This window comes from Salarias fasciatus, chromosome 11, assembly GCF_902148845.1.
Source record: "Salarias fasciatus chromosome 11, fSalaFa1.1, whole genome shotgun sequence".
In the NCBI taxonomy this organism is placed as follows: Eukaryota; Metazoa; Chordata; class Actinopteri; order Blenniiformes; family Blenniidae; genus Salarias; species Salarias fasciatus.
The window spans coordinates 7,100,190-7,124,433 of record NC_043755.1 but is presented as its reverse complement, the minus strand read 5'-3'; the positions used below and the strand labels follow the sequence as shown (position 1 = coordinate 7,124,433).

At 44.9% G+C, this 24,244-nt stretch overlaps 1 protein-coding gene across 4 annotated transcripts; it reads right to left on the bottom strand.

The window, feature by feature from the left end:
- Nucleotides 1-2,157: 2,157 nt before the first annotated feature.
- On the bottom strand, nt 2,158-23,270 carry atp1a3b (ATPase Na+/K+ transporting subunit alpha 3b). 4 transcript variants are annotated; one of them, XM_030103070.1, is made up of 23 exons: nt 23,078-23,270; nt 22,844-22,940; nt 12,251-12,370; nt 11,619-11,678; nt 11,187-11,390; nt 10,689-10,802; nt 9,907-10,041; nt 9,691-9,808; nt 9,259-9,527; nt 8,861-9,059; nt 8,500-8,744; nt 8,195-8,387; nt 7,736-7,911; nt 7,505-7,641; nt 7,243-7,393; nt 6,026-6,194; nt 5,722-5,876; nt 5,483-5,606; nt 5,075-5,220; nt 4,677-4,807; nt 4,462-4,563; nt 4,261-4,352; nt 2,158-3,725 (listed from the first exon to the last, which is right to left on the bottom strand). In XM_030103070.1, exons 2-23 carry the CDS (start codon nt 22,847-22,849, stop codon nt 3,697-3,699), a joined length of 3,075 nt encoding a protein of 1,024 aa, XP_029958930.1. In that variant the 5' UTR covers nt 22,850-22,940; nt 23,078-23,270; the 3' UTR covers nt 2,158-3,696. The 4 variants fall into 4 exon arrangements, with proteins under 4 accessions (XP_029958930.1, XP_029958933.1, XP_029958932.1 ...); XM_030103073.1 differs by having other exon boundaries at nt 12,251-12,331; nt 23,078-23,269; XM_030103072.1 differs by having other exon boundaries at nt 12,251-12,331; nt 22,844-22,946; nt 23,083-23,269.
- Between the last annotated feature and the right edge of the window lie 974 nt (nt 23,271-24,244).

Genomic DNA, 24,244 nt, shown 5'->3' with positions numbered 1-24,244 from the left:
TTCACTGGTCTTTATTTTTTAATTGTTTGTTCTTTTGGCTATCAGGGTCAGAAAAATGTTATCAAAGTTTTTTTTTTCTTTTAAATTTATCTTTGTGTTTTTGTCAAAACATCTCTGGTCATAAGATAAAATAAGAAAATATGATATGCTTGAGGAGATATTGAATAAACAGGTCATTCTTTTTGAAGCAGATGTGATTGGTATAAACACTTTTCTTGCTACTGTTTTGAAGTAAAAAATGAGACTTTATTGCTTTATATTTATCCCAGTACAAAAACACAATCTGATAAGATAAGAGAAAAGACTAATCAGTAACAGCCTTTACTTCAGGTTTATTCATCAAGAGCTGCAGGACCCTCCGGAGCTGGCCAGCTTTAATGTCAAAATATCTCAGGAGCAGTTGATTTGCAGCTTTAATTTCTACTCTAATAAAGTCCCAGGTTCTTTTTTTTTTTTCCTGCTCAGTTATTACTGGTGGGCTTGTGTTTTTTTGCATGCACGGCAGCAGTTGCGGTGAACTCGGCGGCCCTCAGCACTTAGTCTGTAACATTTTCTCATTATTCTGGTCCGGTCTGAATACACGGTGGAGTCGGACGGTTTCAAACCCTCCTGGCTCCTCTTCCCTATCTCACACTGCAGCTCGCCAGCCCCCTCCTGTCCCCCTCACGTCCCCCTTTTCACGTGACCCCGGTGACCTGTGCTCTGTGACAGCACAGCGAAAAGACCCCATGCTCAGGTTGCCATGGCGATGACCTTGGAGGGCCCCAGTCATGCACACACAGACACACACACACACACAAGCACACTGGGTTACACACTGCGGCAAAGGCAAGCGATCGATATTCTATTATACGTAGGGGTGGCGAAAAGAGGGGTGGAGGGAGAAGGGGGGGGGGGAGAGTCGCACTGCAGTGAGCTCACTGCAGAGACACCAGGGAAATTAGAACAAGGGTGAGAGTGACAGAAAGTGGGTGTGTGTGCCTGTGTGTGTGTGTGTGTCTGTGTGTGTGTGTGTGTGTGTGTGTGTGTGTGTGTGTGTGTATGTATGAGCCGGAGACAGTGTGTTTGTCATTGGCCGCCAGTGGAGCCGTTCCAGAAAGTTTTCATGTTTCTAACTGTAAAGGGCACGTCCTGAAATCTTGCCGTTTTACCGACTGTGACAGTGCGTCCTCCCATAAACACTCGCTTTATTATACTGTGTTTAATTCATGTGATTTGTGTACTCGGCGAGCAATAAGAAGTTCATTGAAAATAGATGACCCCTGTGGCTCAGACACGGAGCACAATTACATTCTGCTCCCTGAAGGTAGAAGATGTACAGCTTCCTTTATTTACAGTAATACTTAATACTTTTTCATTTAATTACTATCCTCAACCTCAAGGTGTTTCACTTTATGAAAAAAAAAATCTACTTAAGCTATGAATCTGTGAAATAGCATGATGCTTCTCCATTTTTTTATTTATTTATTTATTTTTTTTTATTGAAGTCAGTCTTGCAGAAAGTGATCCTTATCTCACATCTCACTGATGTCGACGTGAGACGAAGCAGACCTGTTTTATACTGAAAGGCTTTGGTGCATTACCCTGGGCCGCTGCCAACTCTTTTCCCTCTGGAAGTTAAAACATTATCCAGCTCGAAGTGCACGTGTATTCACAACACTAGGTGGCACCTGGTCCTCCATTCTGGCATCTCCACAGATTGATCTCTTCCACATGGCTGGCGTTACTTTACATGTCATATTGAGAACAAATTAATTCAGACTGTTTTATTTGCTTTGAATACATGTAGTGGAATAAATGGTGAGAATACAGCACAACGATTGTGGAAAAACTTTCCTGACATCTATCTAGAACCCACAAATGCAGGTAGATAAGTGACATATTAGGAAAAAATATATATAACTTCCATTATTTTGTGGTAAATAAAAAAATGAAATACACAAGCCTTGTGATGTGGCTTTCTCTACAGCCACAAACAGATTGAATACACTGTAGCACACATTTACAAATTCAATTTTTTCATGCAGAATAAAAAAAAGACGAAAAAACAGAGAAAAGACACACAGACGGGTCTTGGTTGTATTAAATGTTCTAGATGTTTTATTGGTGTTGGTTTCATTTATTTGACACACATGTTCTACTAGTTGTGTATTTTTATTTTTTTTCTCTTGGATCTCAACCCTTTTAGCCATCGGAGATCGACCCAGCCTGAGACTGCGGGCCCTTCACTGGTCTCCAACACATACATGCACACAGACCCCGGGGGTGCGGGAGGGCAGACTGGTCAGCACCCGGACCCGGAGCGAGCCGGGCCCGGGTCCGATCCGGTAAGAGACCCCCCCCCGGGCACGTGGACTCATGGTCACCACTCACCACATCACGGCACACTGCACCACGTCATACCCATTCACCTGCAGTGACAGGAACCTGAAAGCCTTGGTTGGTGTCTTGCGTCTTTTGGTATAAACACAACCTAAAACCCTGCTTTGCTTTAAATAGCCTCCAGAAAAACCAGCAAAAACAAAACAAAAAAACAAACAAAAAAAAATAATTGAAACCAAAGAAAATACAAAAAGAGAGACAGACATCGCTCGCTTCTTCCTATCTCACCAGTATTGTCGATGGTCTCCATGAATGTCTCTCTTGAGCTGTTTTTCAACATGTGTTTTTCTTTTTTTTTTTTATTGTTTCATTTAAATTCAGTATAGAATTATATAGATTTCCTAGAGCACACAGAAAGATTGAGTTGTATTTACCACCTTGGGGGGTGTACTGTAATAGTTATTAACAAGGTCAATGGTTCACACAGTGCACACAAACAGAGACAAACGGGGCAGGAGGGAGGGAGAGGAGGGCCGTGAGAGACCAACAGGAGGAGCGGGGCGGGGCACAGGACGCCATGGGGTGTGCTTTGTTAGACCTAAATGAGGAAAAGCAGCTCTCACACACCTCCCCTCCCACCTCAGAAATAATTACAAAAAAAAAAAACAAAAAAAAAAAAGACAAGTAAAATCATCAAAACCCCCCCCTCCTACCCCACATATTAAAAAACAACAACACTGTGGCCGTTGGGAACGGAATCGAAGGACGATGGACGCAGTGAGAACGTCAGGGAGGTGTCCACTCCGCTGGTCCTCCACAGACAGGAGACGGAGGCGAGAGGTGGCAGTCGAAGTGGTGTCGGCGGTGGGATCTCACTGTGTGATCTTTATATCTGTGTGTGATTGGAGGACAAGCAAAGGGTTGGCGAGAAAGGGGAAAGGAGAGGGCAACGAAGGTGTACAGAAAGACAAGAGGACAGAGCGGAGGGGGCGGGACGGGGACAGGGACAGGAGGGAGCTGGATGGCCCTTTTTTGCAGAGCATAGACACTCCCTTTGTATCTTTAGCTCATTCAGATCTACATACACAATATGCAGCTGCCGTTTGGTAGATATATTGGTTTATGTACACAGCAGTGAGAGAACACATGCAAAGAGTATCATAGGAGGTGGGGAGAAAGGGGGGGCAGGTCGATGTAGAAAGTTGTAAAGGTGCTTTTGCTGTTTTTAATCTTTGGGGCAGTTGAGTGATGAAAATTGCTTCAAAGCGGTTTTTGTCTTTAGGGGGGCGGGGCATCTGGAGGTGTGGAGATGGAGTGACAGCGGGGAGAAATAAGTGAAAGATGTAAGGGGCTTGAGCAGTGACGCTCCATTGATCAATAGTATGTCTCCTTCTCCACCCAACCTGCAGAAGGAGAGGAAGAAAAAAAGGGTTAGAGTTCATGAAACGTTTTCAGTATTCAGTTGACAAAAAAAAAACCTTTATGACAAGAGTTTTTATTAGGTTTCCAAAAAGCTTTTGCATGAAGAAACGGTTGCATGTAAACTGTTGTATATTCAAATAGATATTATTGTATTTAGCTAAATAATAATCCAAATTTATCAACTTTGATATATAAGTCTCATCATTAAACATCATTATATGTGCCAGATACTGTATTAGATAAACCTCATGTTGTCATTTGGGGCAGAGCTAATTCAATTAATCAATAATTTTGCCAATACATAAGAATCATTCACGTTTCCACGATAAATCGCAGAAATGTATTTGGAATTTCAAATCATAAATTAGATTAATATTTCCTATCATGTTGCTTTAGATAAACAAAGCAGAATAAAGTCCTCTTATATCTGCCAGACAAAATGTCACTTCTTTTTCCAGGAGGTGGAGAGATGTACGCCACTTCTTTTAACTGAGGTGAAGAGGAAACACTACTCACCTCCAGGGTTTCGGCGGAGGATAAGTTTTCGAACTTCATCATAAACAAAGATGAGAAAACTATAAGGGAATGCACAAAACCACCAAGTAGGCCTATGGACGGAGAAAGAAAAACAGAAGCATTACAAACACAGAAATAAATACACAGCTGAATGTGTTTTATTGTCCATAACCACATGAATAAAGAAGTCGAGACGCTCACTTTAGTGGATACATCCTGAGTGCCACGTCCATGCCCGGGCAGTAGGACAGGAAGGCAGCCAGGGCCGTCTCTTCAAACAGGCCAAAGATCAAGATCTTGTTCCTGGGGTGAGAGACGCAGCACATATTCAAGCAAAGAAATATCTTCAGAAGAATGTCATGTGGCGAGTTGCTGCAGGGCGCCGTGCGCGGGGGCGGTGTCCCGGCTGCACTTACTTCATGCCCTGCTGGAACACAGAGTTACGTCTGGTCTTGCAGATGATGACATCCGCCCACTGCACCACCACGATACTGACAAAGAAGGCTGTGTGACATGTGAACTCCACAATCTTCCTCTGCTCATACGTCTGAGGAGACAGCAGAGGACAGGCAGACAGTGAGATAAGGAGCAAAACCCCGAGGGCAAGCACGATGGAAGAAGAGACATTTTGTCTGTAACTTCCACCATGATCATCTTAGGCTCAGTGCAGCGTTGCAATTTTGTCGTATTTTATTACAAGCTGACAACTGATGAAGGGCTTATAAATTGTAAGAAGGGGTAGAAATCAAGTCAGGAATCCTCCTATTTCATACATCTTTCTTTTTGTTTGCCGAACACACTGAAACACACTGACCCACTCCTGGCCGTAGCTGTCTTCCAGGTCGTTGTTGGAGCGGTCGTCCCAACTGAGCCTGATACCGACTAGTCTGGATGGCAGGAAACCATTTTCAGCCAAGATGACAAAGTAGGAGAAGAAACCTCCCAGAGCCTGGATCATACCTGAGGAAACACACATACACACACACACGGACATTGAGTAACTCTTTTTTAAGTATTCCAACTTTTCAAATGTAGTTTTGTTCCCAAAACATTGTAGATATGTTGGAAGATGATCCTGTTCTGATTGTTTGTGAGCACTGCGGAGGGGGGATTGAGTTGTTTCTAACACAAAATTACTTCCAGGTGACCCTGATCAAACTTCAATCCAGATCTGAGGCAATTTATAGACTCAATCCACGGTCGCAGTCTTAAGTCCACCTACCGATTTGTCCATAGGCAATGCTGATAAGCCTCTCATTCACCAGCTTGTCCCTGAATGGGTTCCTGGGCTGACGCTTCATGATGTCGCTCTCAGCTGCTTCGTAAGCCAGAGAAATGGCTGGAACCTGAGGGAGGAGGCAGAAATGAAAACACTTGCTGTTCGACATCACAGGGAGCTTTATTCAGTGGAGCAGTCGCTTTAAGGTTACATTACAGTATAAGTGTTTGGAAAGTGCTTACCATGTCGGTTCCCAGGTCAATACAGAGGATGGTGATGGTTCCCAGTGGCAGGGGAATGTTGACGATGATGAAGAGGAGGAAGGGGGTGATCTCTGGGATGTTGCTGGTTAGGGTGTAGGCAATAGATTTCTTAAGGTTATCAAAGATTAAGCGACCTGAAAGGGAGGGGAAACCAAAGCATGAATACACCACACACTCCAGCTGTTTCGCAAACAACCACAAATCCAGCCCTGTGAGTCAAAGTTTCTGAGTGTAAGCATTCCTTTCAGCTAATGTTTCACTTCTGTCCTTTGGGACTTCTCACCTTCCTCCACTCCAGTGACAATGGAAGCAAAGTTGTCATCCAACAAGATCATGTCCGCAGCCTGTTTGGACACATCGGAGCCCGAGATTCCCATAGCAACCCCGATGTCGGCCTTCTTCAGCGCGGGAGAGTCATTCACACCGTCACCTGTCACAGCGACAATGGCGCCCTGGGAGGGAGGAGGAGGAACGGAAAGTTAACAGCATTAAAGAAGCTGCAATCTGCTCATCTCTCACGGCTCAGGTCCATTATGGACGATGTTCAAGATTTCATTGTAGATTCGTTCATCACAAAATATATTCCAAAGTCAAAAATTACCTTTGAATACTACTATTACTACTACTACTACTACTACTACTACTAATAATAATAATAATAATAATAATAATAATAATTACGATGGCATTCGTGTGAATAACTACAGATTTTACTTTATTTTGTGTAAGATTTTTTTCCCATTAAATATCCACTCTACTTCTTATATATGTGTGTAAAAAACATTAATTGTGTAAAACTAAAAAGCTTATATGCATTTTGCTTAATCTGTCATTATTAAAATTTGGTCAAATTTTATAAAACTTCTATTTTGTATTTTTTTTATAAATCCAAAATGTATTTTAGCTGTTTCATCTTGTTAAACCACACAATGTAAAGTCAGATTATGTATGATTGGCAGTCTTCAGTCTCTTATAGTGGATAGCTATCGCCATCTGCTGTTGAGAAAGTGCAATGGCAAGACGGTGTCTTTTTAAGTCAGGAGCGCCTAACATTTTGTTCTCACTGGAATCAAAACAACAAAATATATCATGTTAATCGATAAATAATACCAACTTTGATTGTTTCAATTCAACTTTATAGCAAAGAATTATGAAATATGTTCTGAAAACATTCACATTCAATTCATTTTTATTCCAAAACCTGTCTGTCTCCAGACTGTTTACTTTTGACCTTCAGTGTGAATGTTTTAAAAAGCTAGCTGGTGTATAACTACTCCTGCAGGAATAAAGGGAATGCCTCCATCTGCTGATCAGTGAAGTAAGTTACTTTTATTGAAAAATTGTACTTGAATATGACTGTTTGCAGTGCCATTCTTTTGAGTTGGATCACACTCATTAGCAGGTGCGTCTTGGTGCTGTATGTTTTATTCCCCTGATCTAAAGCATTTCCAGAAGAAAAAAAAATCTACTTTAAACCAATACTGAAGCGATTGTTCCAACCTGTCTCTGACAGCCCTCTACAATGATGAGCTTCTGCTGCGGGGAAGTCCTGGCAAACACGATCTCTGTGTGATTCCTCAGGATGTCGTCCATCTGATCCTGAGAGAGGTCCTTCAGGTCTGTGCCATGAATCACACAGGCCTTGGCATCCCTAAACACACGCAACACAGATGGTCAAACATCAATGTGTAGCTAATATTTCAATGGCGTTTACGAGGCTGAGAGCCTGTTTGGTGTGTGTTTATCAGCGCACGCTGCTCACCTGGGGTTCACTTGGCTGACTGGGATGTTGAGGCGAGCAGCGATGTCTTCCACAGTCTCGTTGCCCTCTGAGATGATGCCCACTCCCTTGGCAATAGCTTTGGCTGTGATTGGGTGATCACCAGTGACCATAATGACCTAAAAGAGCAACAAAATATATATTTTTTTAGATCAGCCCTGATGAACTAAACTCGAAACTCGGCTCCATTGAAGTTGAGTTGATGCAGCTCACCTTGATACCAGCAGATCGGCATTTCCCCACAGCGTCAGGCACAGCAGCACGAGGAGGATCAATCATGGACATGAGACCAACAAAGCACAGGTTGTCTGTCTGGAAGTTAACATCATCTGTGTCGAAGGCAAAGCCCTTCGGGTACTGGTCCTCTGGCAGCATCAAGTGGCAGAAACCTGGAGAAAGGGAAGAAACGTGTGGCTCAGTGAGCGACCTGCTGCTCTCATCCATCTCTATCACTACAACCGAAATGACCTGCATCAACTGCCAAAAAATATGCATGAAATATTTCAGTTAAAATGCAACAAATTCAAAATATGTGGCAATTTCACAGTTTGAATTAAATTTGCAAATGTTATAAAATTGGTACCTTTTTTTCATTTTGATATTAATGGGGTTATCTGATCTTTCTTTTTAAACTTTTGTATGATTATCTCTTGCTATGGCGCTATATTTTACCTAAGACTCTCTCTCCCAGGCCTCCCAGCTCCATGTAGGCATTCTGGAAAGCTTCCTTCATCTCCTCATCCATAGGCTGCTCTTTGCCCTGCAGCATGATTGTGGAGCAGCGGTCCAGGATCCTCTCTGGGGCGCCCTTCATCACCAGCAGGTAGCGGTTATCATTGGGGTCTTCTGTTTCATGCACTGATAGCTAAGGCAGAAGAAAAGAGATTAATGTTAGGATTAAAAAAAACATACAGACACTGTGAAGAATACTGCTGATATCAGTTGTTTGTGAACAGTAACATGGAGCCGTCACTCACCTGGTATTTGTTGGTGGAGTTAAACGGGATCTCGGCCACCTTCTTGTTCTTATCCCTCATCAGCCGGACTGAGCCGCAGGAAAGTTCGATACACTTCAGCAGGGCGGACTCCGAGGCGTCGCCGGCCACGTCGCGCTTCAGGATGGGCATGGAGTCCTGTCCCGCTTTGAACTGCGCACGGTTGCACAGAGCGGCGATACGAGCCAGAGCCAGCCACGTCACTGAGCTCTTGTCAAAGGAGGCGCCTTCGCGAGAGAAAGACAAGCAGGCGTCACTGCAAAGACTCAAAGCGATCATGGAAACATTTCAGAGGAGCTGAATATTTTAGACATCTGCGATGTCGGCGGCGTCCTTGACTGACCCGACTGGTCCTCGGTGGTGTCGGCCTCGTGGATCTGGTTGTCAAACCACATGTGGGCCACTGTCATCCTGTTCTGGGTCAGAGTGCCTGTCTTGTCAGAGCAGATGGTGGAGGTGGAGCCCAGTGTTTCCACAGCCTCCAAGTTCTTCACCAAGCAGTTCTTCTTCGCCATACGCTTGGCAGTCAGGGTCAAACACACCTGCAGACACACACATTCATGATGTTACCCTGTGCCGTTTGTCAGGGTATTGAGATGCAGCTGCGGTAGAATTGAGTTATCAAACTGTAACAATCGAATTGGAAGAAAACAATAAAAGAATCTGTTTTGGCAAAAAGAAAACCAAAAAGCAAATAAGAAACCAGAGAAAAGAAAGAGATGGCATCTCTGATGTACTCACAGTGACTGTGGCCAGCAGCCCTTCAGGCACATTAGCCACAATGATGCCGATGAGGAAGATGACGGCCTCCAGCCAGGTGTAGCCCAGGATGAGGGCCAGGATGAAAAAGGTGACCCCCAGGAAGACGGCCACGCCAGTGATGATGTGGATGAAGTGCTCGATCTCCTTGGCGATGGGTGTCTTGCCGGTCTCCAGGCCAGAGGTCAGAGTAGCAATGCGACCCATGACTGTGCGGTCTCCGGTGCAGATGACGATGCCCCGGGCTGTGCCTGGGTTGGAATCAAAACCATGATCTGTTACTTTCAAAAGGTAAATTATTTCTACTGTGCTACAATGAAAAACATCTTTAATAATCATTTAGGAAACGAGTTTTTTAACCACAGGCACTGAACTCCATTATTGCACACAGTACTATTACAATGGTTACCGTACCTTCAACACAGTTGGTAGAAAAGAAAGCGACGTTTCGGGTCTCCAAGGGGTTGTCATGGGTGCAGTCAGGTGACCTGCTCTGAGGCTCTGACTCTCCGGTCAGGGAAGAGTTATCCACCTATCCAACAGCAACATACATGAAGTTATCTTCAACAAGAAGACAAACCTTTCACTTGATGACGTGTGTGTGTGTGTGTGTATGGTGTGTGTGTGTACCTTGCAGCCATGAGCCGACACCACCCTGATGTCAGCAGGGATCCTGTCTCCTCCTTTCACTTCAATCAAGTCTCCAGCAACCACTTCTTCAGCGTTGATCTGTACTTTCTCGCCTTCACGGATCACCAACGCTTGCTGCAAGAACAGACCAGCGAGAAGTTAGAAATTAGAGGGAAAAAAACACGAACTTTTCTCATAATCATTCATGTGGAAATATCTCCCTGCTGGTGTGTTTGACTGTACGGGCTGTCAGAGAAAGTTTTAATCACCTTTCAAGCATTTGAAATCAAAACAAACAGTATGTATTATTACATGTAGTTCAAGACTGGCAACCTCCGACTGTGCAGCTCCTTTTATTCTACCAAGAAATTCAATGCAAAGTAAACAGGTAAAGCCTTGGCAGCTGCCAAGCAGTGGCAGTGGGAGGACAGTTCAATACACACCTTGACTGACAGGTGAATGCTTTTGTAGCAGGAGGTGAAATTATGAGCTATCATGTTATGTAAAGCTGATAAACAGACTTTGTTTTCTGGTGTCTTTGATGCTTAAATGACAACATTAAAAGTACAATGAAGTGACACCATTTTTTTTACTCTGTTTTCCTTTTAATGAGTCCCTTTTCAGTTTGACATATTCCAAATAATCCTCAACAACCTAAGTTTCAGGTGTTTTCACATCCATCTCCTTCCTGTTTTTCCTTCTGGAAAAAAGTTAGGATCCTGACTCATTTCGCATTCAGAAAATATTTTTCAACCAAAGTGTCCCTTGTAGCGCGTGCTTACCTGAGGCACCATGTTCTTGAAAGACTCCATGATTTTGGAGCTCTTGGCCTCTTGGAAGTAAGAGAAGCAGCCAGTGATGATGACGACAGCTGTGAGCACGATACCCAGGTACAACTGCAGAGAAAGACAGCGAGAGGAATAACTTTAAACATTCATCAGACAACTGGAGGCCTGAGGGCCACGTAACGGCCCTGCCCTAACACTTTGTGTTCCTCATTGGTTGAATCATTGGTTTTCCAGGTGATGGAAGGAGTAAGGTCATTTTAACCTTGAGTGAAATAAGTATGTAGCTGTAATTCCCAAATGCTGTGGTAGTCAAACTTTAGAGGGATGAAAGTTGTCTGTGTGAAGGTAGAGGGTTCAGCATGTGAGATGCTGAGGTGACTTTGTCGTGTGTTATCGGTGCCAGTTCTTCAGGGTCCTGACTGTGACGGATGTGGTAATGAGGTGTAAACAGGCCAGATGTGCATACGTTGGCGTGACAAATTGTGCGCTCACATTGTCGCCTGCAGGATCCTCCTCGGTCGCTGCCTGGATGGCGTAAGCCAGAAAGCAGAGGATGGCGCCGGTCCACAGCAGGATGGAGAACCCACCAAACAGCTGGCGGCAGAATTTGACCCACTCTGGGGTGGTGGGCGGAGGAGTGAGGGCATTGGGACCGTCCCTGATCAGAAACTCTGCTGCCTTGGCATTGGTGAGTCCCTGAGAGAGAGAGAGAGAGAGAGAGAGAGAGAGAAAGAGAGAGAGAGAGAGAGAGAGAGAGAGAGAGAGAGAGAGAGAGAGAGAGAGAGAGAGAGAGAGAGAGAGAGAGAGAGAGATATCAGTTATTCAGATTTCACAATAAAATCATTATAACTTCGGCACAGACAGCAAGCTTAGCTTGCCACCTAGTGGTGAACTGGAATCTAAACATCTGTAGCATCAACTCACCTGGACAATGTCAGTCTGATATTTTCTGCAGACTTCCTCCACGGACATTTTATGTTCCGTCTATGAGAATTAAAAAAACAAAACAAAAAACAAACAAAAAAAAAAACAACATAGATTAATACTGGAACAGACAAGAGGTCTTAAATAAACACTTAACATGCAAAAAATATTTTAGGATTTATTTTCAAGCATCTAGCAAAACTCCAGGTTAATTGCACATTGACTCTATGCATGCAGTTCACCTGAGGGAACAGAGCATTAGGGCAGCCAGGTACGGTGACCCTGGGCTCAGTTTCTTGTGCTGAAATGTGGGATCAAAGTGACGACCGCCTGATAAGAAGTCTATTATTTTATATTCTACAAAGAAATATGAATTCTCTTTAAAAAGAAAAAAAGAAGCTCTCCATTCATTTCTTTTCACTCAAATCTGCACAAGGATGTTTTTTTTTTAAAGAAGAAAGATTAAAGAAACATATTTCCACTTGGATAATGGGTAGAAATGACACAATGAAGACACCGAACACATTAATCACAACTTGACTGAAACAAACGAAAGTGGATTCACACAAGACACATTTAACACAAATGCACAATTCGACAAACGTTGTGAGATTAGAGAGGGTTTTACTCACGATGGGCACTTCCTTCTTCAGGTCATCCATGTCCTTGGTTCCCGCCCCCTTCTTCTTCTTGGGGGATCGGTCATCTTTGTCCTGTGTGGTGGCAACGCGGTAACTGTCTGACCGCCCATACTACAGACACACACACATGTTTTACACATGCCTTTTGACTAGATAAAGGAGACACTAACTTGTACACTTTTCGATGTATCTGAACTGTTGGTTAGTAGATTACAGCATCATAACCTATAAAGCTAAACCAGCTCACTGACATTACTTCATATTGTTAAACTGTTCAGAAAGCTTCTACGTCTGGCATCCCAAGAGTTTTCATCAGTGACTGCAAAAGAAATGGAGCCAGTGGGCTTTATTGGTTTGTTTCTCTGTTCTATCAAGAGTAAATAATGTTGCATTCCTTAAGAAGTGGCCTTGTGAGAGGGGTGGCATTCCCTGTTAAAGTTAATTATTCTCAGTTTATGAGGATTTGATAAATCAGGTTTAAAAAAAAAAGCATAAAGTTAAGACCCTGTTATTGTATTGTGTTAACCTGGCAGCTCTGCTTTGCCCAAACAAAAATATCTACATGAGGACCGCACTCACGATCAACACACATCAAAGCAGGCGCCTGTCGTCTGCTCTGATATCCCCATTTGATCTTCAATGATCAAATAATCGTTGTTCTGATGTCAGTGCCCCAACAGCCTGAGAGACACATCAAAACATAATCAAGTGCAAATGGATGAACCTGCGGGTTTTAAGCAACCACTTCCTGCTCCTTTTCAAGTGTTTATCCTGCAGTGAGCATTAGGAACATGACAGAAAGCAGGAAACTGACTCTATAGGTCCATCAAAGGGCTCTTTCCTAGATCTTAAAAGCCTCGTTTCCACAGCTCCGCATGCTCTACAACATCAGACCGAATACATCAGAGACACTTTGATGTTGAGCTAATTGAAAAATAAATTCAACCTATACTCAGACACATTAGACGTCTTTGACTCTTCCAGATTTACTTCACCGTGAGCTGTTCCAGCCACCCTCCTTACTCTCACTGTCCTCTTAGAAATTGGCTTATGTTGTTAAACCAGACATAGGAGGCCTATTAATAACCCTGATTTTCTCCAGCACTGCATATTCTAGTCCTCCTAGTCCTATAACTGTAACTCTAACCCGTCGTCCGGAAGGACAGCAGCCTGACCGCTGGGCCACATCAATACAAATGTGCCTCATCAAAGGTCAGAGGTGACATGAGAGGCAAGAATCCCTCCCATGGGGTGTGAGCGGGTCCCACTGGAGGGGCCTTTCAGTGACACGACGTGGTCATCAAGAAAACTGAGCTTAGCGGCTGATCAATGTGGGCAGATAAATACTGACGGCTGCAAGCACTGAGTTCATGACCAGACAGCGAGGGTAGCCGAGCCCAGCTGCAATGGACAGCACATAATTTGTTCTGAATTAGGGAGAAACGTCAATATCTACCAACTAGTAATCAATGACAGTAATCATCTCAATTTAAGATCGGAGGTCAGCGGATCAGAACCATGTCTGAGCATCAACATTTGATTTATGAGCTAAATTAAATGAGACATTCGGCTGCACAAAGGTATATAGGGATTTAAAATAACTTTGTGCTGAATTAAACAGGGTTCACACCCTCTAGTGGTGCAACCAGGCAGAAATACTCCCTGCAGTGAATGTGCAGCTCATCTGTACTCGACTGATTTGTTGGAGTGGTTGCCCTTTGACACAGTCCTCTCGAATATATTTACTTTCTGACTCAAGTGAAATTAATATAAAAGCAACCTTGGAGCATGAATGAGGATTCAAGATCCTCCATGTGTTGACAGACATCTTCACACACCCAAACTACACACACACACAGACAGAAGGGAAAAAAAAAGGTGACTGACAAAGACAAGCTTGCCACTGGGTTTCCTGCACTGCTACTGACTGAAACTCTTTTGAAACCCTGTTTCCACACACTGACACTCATACGCAGTCGCACAGACCTGTCTTTCTGGTTTGTGGTCATAAAAATGTTCTCATAAAACAAAATATTCATGATGACTCTCACTCACTTCACCGTGAGGCGCGGGCTGCTCAACGACCACTTTCGATTGTGAAACAAATTAAATGATGTCTTTTGTTCATGTCTGTGTGTCAGGGAGGAGCATGAGAGAAGATGTGTGACCTGACTGCACAAACACACACACACACACACGCACGCACATGCAAACACACGTGCAGAGTTCTGCAACAAAAGGACAGGTGAGCAAATCTCCCGCCGCAGCAAGACCAGACAAGTCTGGTGAGGCAGAGGCTGCACAGATCAGAGATTGATGCAGTGGAAAAGTACTGCTGCTGATCCCCCTCAGAGACAAACCCTGGACGCGCGTGTGTGTGTGCACGTGCATCTTTGAGTACGTGTGTGTTGACACTTGAACACATATGTCTTGTAAACACATACTACTAACTCTCCTACTATCTCCGTTTTGAGATCAGAGGTGTTGAATAACATGCAAAACTATAGACATGCCCTCTATTTAAATGTGCTCATGCAACACGCTTTCAGTGGAGACAGACTGACAAGTGTGTGTGTACAAAATTTCATCAGTTGTATTGTTCTGTCTGGTCTTTCCCCAGTCAATGTCTGATCAGTGGAAATACATAGTCGGAATGTATTGTCAGTTCAATAGTGCACCTGCTCCTACAGCATGCTTGAATTAGTGATCTGAATGTGGACACACAGTTCTTTCTCCCATAACGTCAAACACACTCACACAAGCACACACATGCACATGAGCCTACACAATAGGAGCGGTTGGCAGGGAGGGCCAAACAAAGAGAAATGTGCTGAAAAGTAAAGAGACGGAGCGGTGGATGCGAAGTGGGCGTATGACAGACAGGTTTGGGCACATGGAAAGGGAGACATCAGTGGGAGGTGAGAAAAAGGGACAAATAAAGAGAGAGAGAGAGAGAGAGGCAGGTGGAGAAAGGATGAGAGAGGGAGTGAGCGAGTGAGTGAGAGAAGCTGCTGTCACCCTCTCCTCATGCTTCTAATTAGATATTGACCAGCAGTCCTTGTCTGCTGGCTCTGTGTCAGTTTTGACCCGCAGTGACCCCACTCTAATAGATTGCACAACCTCACTTATGTTGTATGCGTGTGAGCGCGTCACTTTGACTGAGTGTTGTCATACGCTGATGGATTATATTCCTACTGCTCGTGTATGCGTATGCCCTTAAGTTTATGTTTGTTTGCAGCTATGAATGAGTGGTTAACGGCGTGACTCACAGGGACACATCCTGCCAGCTTATCATTCATTTGCGTCTGCCGCATGTTGAGTATGTTAAGTGCATACCTGTTTTGGGTTCGTGTGTGTCACTTGGCTTGCTACTCAATCATGGTTGATGAAAGGGACGGCCTGCCAACTTTTGCACCCTCTATCCGCCTGATAAGAGGCCAGACTGTAACTGAACCACATAAACAATGTAGAAAAAACTCCAATAATGTTTGCAAATGCTCACCTGTTTCCACATTTGCTACGTGACTGTTGCATTAAAAAATCAATATTTGTGCACGGACCATTTTTAGGAGCCTCTCAAACTCTGAAAGTGTGTGCCGTCCTCAGTGGGTGTTGAGCTGTCTCATACAGCTCTGGGTAATTTAATGAGCCCCCTGTGTCCTGAGGAAGGAAACAGAGACTTGTGGCTAGAATTACAGACGCTCACTCTCCCACAAGCACTCAGACACAGAGTGACAGACAGACGTATCGCAGACATCAACAGGAAATAGAAATATCTCCTGCGGATCCACGAATTACATGCTGTCACACACGGTGACATACTGGCTTATTACAAAGTGCTTTGCAAGACCAATCTTACAGTAAAGCCGACACTTCAAACTACCTGCCTCCGTGTTTGATGTGACCTGAAATTATTTTGAAGGACTGACAAAAGTAAATTGCACAATTTGCCCTGATGCGAACAACACTGATGAGGGAGTGTGTTTGCAGGGCAGGTAACCATGGTGACTGGCAGAGGCCATTGGCATGGTGACGAAGCTCAGCGGCGGCCTTGTACGTACTCCCAGGATCCCCTGATGTGATGCAGGATGACTAATAATTGATGCATCTGCAACTGGACACTGTATTCACTGCTGTATAACACAGACGGCCAATTGATTCAAGGAATTAGTGTGTATCTGAGTGTGCCCATGTCAGTGTGTGTCTGTGTGAGCAGAGGTGAGTCATTGTATTGGCTACAGTCCGTATGTGCAGCGTCTAAACGCATTGCGGCAGACAGAGCGAGAGAGATGTAGAGGGAATGAGAGAGAAACCCAGTCACTGGAAAATAATGTGATAAAACAGCAAAGATGAGACTCTTAAAACATGCAGGCACAGAGGGTTCAAGAGGACAGAGCTGGCTGAAATCTTCCATAAGTGTCAGTGAACATGAGATCTTTTCATTTCAATGTTTCACTGTATTTCAGGCACATTCAAATGTGTGATAGGAACTTCAAATGTGGCTGGAAAAGCTGGAAAATCAAATGTTACTACTCAGTTATGTCGTGCAAGTTGCACACTTAGCTAATATTCCTAGTTTAGGAGTGGCACTTAAGAGAAGTACCATGTCAAGCTAATTAAGGACAACAGGCTGTGGCACGCACACCAATGGAGGGTCTGACTGGGAGCGGGAAGTCAGACTTTTTTTTTCCCAGCTATTTGAACTAGACACAGAACCATTTGTGCAAGTACAGACAAATGGGCTTTGTTGGGCATTCTGTTTCTATGACTCAAAACAGGAAGTTGGGAGGCATAAAAAAACCCCTATGCTCAAAACTAGTTTCTAGTCCCACAACACCCACAGTGTTTGCCATATAGCTTCCTCTTCAAGCCAAGCTGCTGCAAACAGACACGCCAGATCCTCAGTGCTGGACATGTGAGAGCTGCATCATGGCTTGATGATAGTTTGTCACATGACTGTTGATTGTTTGGAAATACTTGGCTCGCTGTGGTTTCCTAATTTTACCAATCAAAGCCAGATGTGCATGACTGCATGGGTGAACATTTCTTTCCTGTTGCGTGTCTCTAAAACTATTGTTGCATCTGGAATCCTTGAAGCGTTTCTGCTCAGGGAGTGAAGCTGTGAAATGCTCTCAGTGACGAACTCAAATGTGGCATCTTTCAAAATGTCTAATACTGAGTGATAAAGCACGGCAGTTGAAAGTCATGAAGAACCGAATATCATTGTGTGTGTTACTGAATATTCCTCATATCTGAAATGAATTGATAGAATTTATATTTTGGTTTTGCTTTTTTTGTCATTTAAAGTGTACTATACTTGCTTGCTCATATAAACAATTCATCTATTTCAAAATATGCCCCTAAAAAATAAATCACTCATTCAAATTGAAAAATTAATTGAAGCGGGATTCCTGCCATTCGATCTTCTCAATCCCCTGCTTTTATTTTCTGCTAAACATAAAAATAAATCTTCAAAGCATTTAATGTCCATCTAAATCTAATTGAATCTCTGCAGCTGTAGTCATGATATCACAACCGCATTCCGTGTGTGTGTGTGTGTGTGTGTGTGTGTGTGTGTGTGTGTGTGTGTGTGTGTGTGTGTGTGTGTGTGTGTGTGTGTGTGTGAGACACTGCAAGGTCATTGGGCCATCTGCTGTTTCCTGCAATAGGATGAGGGTTCTGGACCACAGGGGGGCTCAGGCTGTATACCAGGGGACATGGCTGCTGGGATTAGCTAGTCTGATTACTACACTGGATTAGCCCACTGCGACCCTCTCTCTCTCTCTCTCTCTCTCTCTCTCTCTCTCTCTCTTTCTGTCCCTCAACGGCCACATTTATCATCAAGTCAAGGTGCCAGTTATTCAGTGGAGCGTTTCTAACAATACTGAGTGAGGAAATGATTAGATCGTTACTTTAAACCTATGGTTATTATTTAGATGCCCTGAAATTGAGACTTTCAAGAACTCGTACGACTCCAGCTTTGAGAGAGAAGTGAACAGTTTTTATATTAAAAACAAATGAAAAAATATTTTTCAAGGGATTCCCGATGTAAAACTACAAAGAATAAAGTACAAAGATGGCTAAAATTGTGTAAATGAGCAAGCACTGGATTAAGACGATGGAACTGCAACAACAGATTGAACAGATGAGTGCACTAATTAATATCGACTGGATGAAAATCCTAATCTGTAAACCACATGAATATGACCACAGATCTACTCCTTTGAGCTTCGAAAACATACGCCTTGTGTGTGCTGTCCAAAAATAAACAAAGGCAAGACACAAACTGAAAATCCCAACTAAACTGAGACCCCTCGCGCCCCCCTCCTCCCTGTGTATCCGTCTGTCCTGTCATTTGTTCATCCCTATAACCAAAACTGTGTAACTGTTACCTTACTTCTTCCGCCTTGCTTCTATGCAATGCTCCCTTCGTCCTATTGGCGGGGCCATGGAGAACTTGCATGAGAGCATGTGTTTCTTTGCCAGTGTGTGAGTCTGGTCTAGATTAGCATTGTAAATCTTGACTTTTTGGCACCAGAGAACATGGCTTCTTGCCACGGTGTGAGAGAGGGCACCGCAGGGCTCCCTGCCAGGCAGGTGGCCACACAGAAATGTGCAGATGTTCCTGCACGCACATCGTCCACACACACAGCTGCTGCTTGCACAATTACCCAAATATCCATTAACATATCAGATTATCAGGATGCAGCCCTTTGTGGCGCTGAGACACGATCTGTTATATCCGGCGTATCGGACATGAACAAATGAGAGGAAAACTATTCAGCTCAGAACAAGACAGCAATATATTTACTGATAGCCAAACCAAATAATCCCAAATACAAATGGCCATGAGCATTTTAAAGGTTTATATTTTTTAGTTAATGTAAAACATTTTCCAGTGGGCGGTCCCAGTGTAACACAGTGTACTTTGGTGTAATCATACAAGGACACACATCTCCAAGACAACACCCTGAATTAATCATGTCGCTGTAGTGAGACACAATCACCCATCCGAATCGCTCTCTTTATGGGAAACCGTCAGCTTGGTATTGTTGGAAAACTGTTGGCTATATAAATCACTGTGTCTACTTCTATCTTTTTTTTTCAAGCAATAAGGACACAGCATTGACCTTTACAGTTTATTAGCATTACACAAGCTAGAGCCGAACTCACTGCCCAGGCCTGTTAGTCTCATGCTAGTTAAGAAGCTAATTGTACTCTAGTTGCTGAGCCACAGGAGAAATCGGGGCTTTGTCCTTCAACTGTAGTCTCAATAAGAAAATTGTGCTCATTAAAAAGGATTTTTATTGATCAGACAGCGAAGTGCTCTGAAGGACAAACTGAAGGAGCTTTGCAGAGGGTCATCGTACTGGCCTTAATTGACCCCCAGGCCACAGGACCAATGGCCGATCGGTAAGACCTTGTGGCTGATCGGCTCCTGTACAGACGTGCCTTTCTATTGGCTCCTGAGGTGTGTGGGACAGCTCAGCCATGGTACAGTGCAACCTATCAGGATCAGGCAGCAGGTGCAATGGGGAGGGATGTGCAGCACTCTGCACCAAACGGAGGGCTGGGCCTCTGCAGTGACCGCATACATCCAACTCCTGAATTACCTTCAGATACCACCTCCTTTTTCTCTGTGACTGTGCACGCCCCGCAAGTGCAGATATAAATAGATGTAGTATTTTGAAAAACCTTTATATCATGAGATGCTCATTAAGTCCGGTCAGTGTCTCACAGGGAAGTTGATACGAAGAGCCACGCTGCACTCACAGCAGCCGCACCCCACACCATCAGCCATTATGACCTTCTGTTCAACTGTTACTGACTGTTCATAAAAAAAAAAAAGAAAAACTGCACGTTCAAGCCCCTCACATGGGTAATCAGCCCACCGACAGCACATCTCTCCTATGCAGAGCACCCACCCGAGCCCGTCCCTCCCTTCCCTCTCCCATCTGTCTCCTCTCCGCCTGATAATCAATCCCCACAAGGTGCAGCAAGAGGAAACATGAACCGCGGTAATGTGAGCCTCAGGTCATTATCCTGTAACAGGATCTAACGCCAAGCAGCCCTCCCCCTCCATACATCACCTCGCTTACTTTAAATCCCTCTCTCATTCTCTTACTACACCTGCAGACCAGCCGGGGACTTATCCCCCCCCCACCCACACCCTCTCTCACTGTCTCTCCTGTTCTTTGAGGAGAGGAACGATCTTTAACGCCTGTGTCGCATGTCTGAAGGTGAAAAAGCAGCATTCGATGCATGCACGCAGCCTTTCATCCACGTCTCACTTTGCACCATATTCATCATAGAGCTGTGTCAGTGCAGTCAGAGAAACAGTGAGGAGGATGTGAAGCTGCTGGTGTGTGTGTGTGTGTGTGTGTGTGACAGAAAAGGGATTTCAAGAATCCTTGTCTTTCTCTCTGTTCTTTCTGGTGCTCTTGACACATGTTCGAGCTTTGTTGTGCAGCATCACTGATGCATCTTAACCTGCTGCTTTCTGCGTAGCACCTGGCATCAGCCTATCACAGCCCTTTATTGGGAATTTCCACACCGGTGGCCCCGCCCCCAGTTTGACGCAGTAGGCACGTCGGAAGCGATGCCCCCTGCGGCCTTGGGAAAGGACAGCTGGTAGTGTGATGGCACAGTGCGCCAGTGCGAAAGTCTCGCAGGACGGAAATAAAGAAAAAAAAAATCTGAGTTTTGCCAGTGTAATCCAGCGGTGACCTCTAATAACGACGCTCCAGGTCGACTTTCCATCCTTCCGTCCGTCTGACCCGTCCTTCTCCCTCATCCAGGGTCACCTCGGTAAAGAAACACCCAGGGACATTCACGTCCTGTGATTATTCTGGGCTGGTCTGAGACGAGCCCAAACGACGCGCAGTTTCCACTCTGCGTGTCTTCCTCGCGCCAGTGAACCAAACTTCCACACAGCGGCGGAACATGCGTAAGCACTTTTCTTTTTTTTTCCTGCCGTCCCTTTTGACGCAGTGCCCACTAATACTGCCGGCTTGGCTCCCACATCTGAACGACGACCCAGAGCCCGTCTTTCATTGCAGGATGCAGCCATCTCTGGACGAGGGGGAAAAAAAAAAGAGATGCCGCAGGAGGGGGGTGGGGGGGTGGGGGGGCAACATCCAACATCAGCTGCTGTCAGTGCGGTAACAGCGGTTTGCGGTGGGTATTTCTCAGCACCGCATGGTCTCCTGTCTGCAGCGTCATGCCACTGCATCATTCAGGAAGCAGCCTGGAGCAGCAGATTAAAAATTACAACCCCTTTTAGCAGGATGGCGCTGGAGCAGAAATTGCGCAATCGCTACAAACCGGCAGTGGCATCTTGGATTTTCTTTTTTTTTTTTTTGTGGTATTTTTCCATAAGGTCCCACTTTGTTCATGCCGGTGTCTCGGTTCAATCGGTTTACTGGACACAGATCGGGGGGGCGTTTAATGGTTTCAAGGTTTCCCGCAGTTAAGGGAAAAAGTGACTAATCTAACTATGAACTAACGAATCGCCGAGCTTCTGGACGCATCGCTTCTTCTTCTTCTTTTTTTTTTTTTTTTTTAATCTCTAGTGTGTGTAAATGTGTTCACTGTCGGCGATTATCGAGTCCCTGTTATGTCACAAATTAAAGGGGAAATAAGCTGGTGAGGCGCTTATTCCCGGTAACCGCATTATGACGCACGGGTCACGGAGGGTGCTGAGGATGAGACTCCTCGGCCGATGGTGTCCGGGACGGGCCGGACAGGCTCACCATCTTCCCCGGTCACCCCCAAAATCATTTCCCTGCGCTGCGCCAGAGGAGCAGATAGAGAGGAAAGTGCCAACGGGGGGGAGGAGGGCAGAAGGGGGAGGAAGGGGGGGGGGGGGGGGGTGGAGAGGGGCAGTGAGGGCATGTAGGAGGTCACAAAGCACTATCTCCATCCATCCTGGGGACACTCAAGCAGCACGCCTGCATGTAAATGCATAAAAGAGAGCAAAAAAAAAAACTTATTCTAGTGGAGAGCAGGTTCATAAAAAGGGTGAACATTACACGCACACCCTCCCTCTCTTCCTCACGAGAGCACCCGAGAGGACTAAACCGATTAGGCCTGCTGGTTGGCAAGGTTATAGCCAAATCACGGCCTGTCAGAGACCTAAAACACATAAAACACCCCGACGACCGCTCAGCCCGCACATCCACTCTACTTTACAGACTTGAGCATCAGCTTTTGTGTCATATATTGACTCCTGACACTGAACGCAATCGAAGCAATGCGAACCCAATATGACATTACATTCAAATCAAAACCTGGCAAAAAAAAAAAAAAAACAAAGTGAAGATAAAGGGCTCTGCCTGCCTCTGCTCCACACAGCAGCTGGTGGCCACATCAGTTTGTCGCAGTCTAGGAGACCGGGCTAAAAACACAGTTCCGCATTAGAGTCAATGTCACTCAGACAAACGGGATTTCCAGAAGGGGAGAGAAAGAAAAAATGGCATCAGACTCACTTTGAAAGCTTCCCTCTACCACCGGGCTCCCTCTCACTTGTAAGGCCACTTCAGATGGACTACAACGCAGTTAAAAAGTTGCAATGGTCAGTCTTACCCCCATGTTGGCGCAGTCAGTCTCGCTCTCCTCTCAGGTGATGCACGGCTTGAGAGGTGTCAGCCCCTCACGGTGAATTATCTCAAAAATACCTCGCCTTTGGGGAAACGAAATGAAATAAGCTCAGTTGGTTTAATTTCTCACAGAAAGAAGAGGAGAAAAAGACGTCAGAGACGTTTATCTGTCAACCTGACAGAGTTTTCATAAAACTGAGAAATAAAGAGTCTCTCAAACCTTGACAAAGGCTACAATCTCCCCCCTCTGAGACGTCTCTTAAACGGAATGTGGCGGTCTCAAGCGGAGCATCACGCGGGGACCCGCTTCCTTCCTTTGCTCTCTGATACTTGCGGTGAAAGACCGGCGGGACTAACGCGCCGCACTGCTCCCTTCTCACAACTCGGTGTCACTCCGCGGCTCTGCCGGCTGCCGCAGTACTCCGCTCCTCTGCCCGCACCACTCCGCTGCTGGAAGAAGCCCCCGCCCTCCCCGACACCCTCAAGCGAATGGGCTCACTGGAGGAGGGCAGCAAGTCCCGCCCACCGCGGGCGCCGGCAGCCAATCGTAATTCCGAGCGTCTCATCGCGTGGGCTCCTCGACCAATCAGTTTGAGCTCATCCTCCGAACGAGCCAATAGAAATCCAGGCGCGCCCCTCCTCTTTACTGCAGAATACCGAGGCTTGCAGCCAGCCAGCACCGACAGTCTCTAGGCTGAAATTTTGTATAAATGGACGCACAAGGTTAGATTCTAGTTGTCGTGATTGTGTTTGTTCTTCATGTAATGTATTTATGTAACATGGAAAAAAAAAATAATGGTGGACTTGTGTGCATTGCATGTGAGAAGCACTCCTTGGATGTCTCATCGTGTTGGTCCCATCATGAGCATGTTGTGCACCTCCATATATCACTTCAGCAGTCGTGGGCCTGGGCGCTGCAGGCAGAAAAAAATGTTCATATGTATGTGGGAACAAAATGGAGATTTTAAAAATACATATATCTAAGGTGAAGCCAGAGTCCAGGCATTAATGAATAATCACTGGCACATCATGGGACATGGAGGCAGCAGAAAGCAGAATGCAAAATGAGTTCCTGTATCAGCAGGTGCATACACTTCACAATGCAGACTCGGCACTTTTGCTCACGTGGTTGGACTATTAGAGACAAAGATGAAGCTGGAAGGACCCCAGTGGTGTAAAGTAAGGAATCAGACTTGGCTTGTTTCCTGATTATAGTAATTTGTTCATCCTTGTTGTCACTTTGACATTTATGAGGTGCAAACAATGTTGTTGGTATGTGGGATTGACTGACAGGTGCTGCACAGACACATTCTAAGAATAATGAGCCAGTGTGTCAACTTAGATGGCTTAAAAAAACAAACAGAAGGAAGCAGAACAGAAGGAAGAC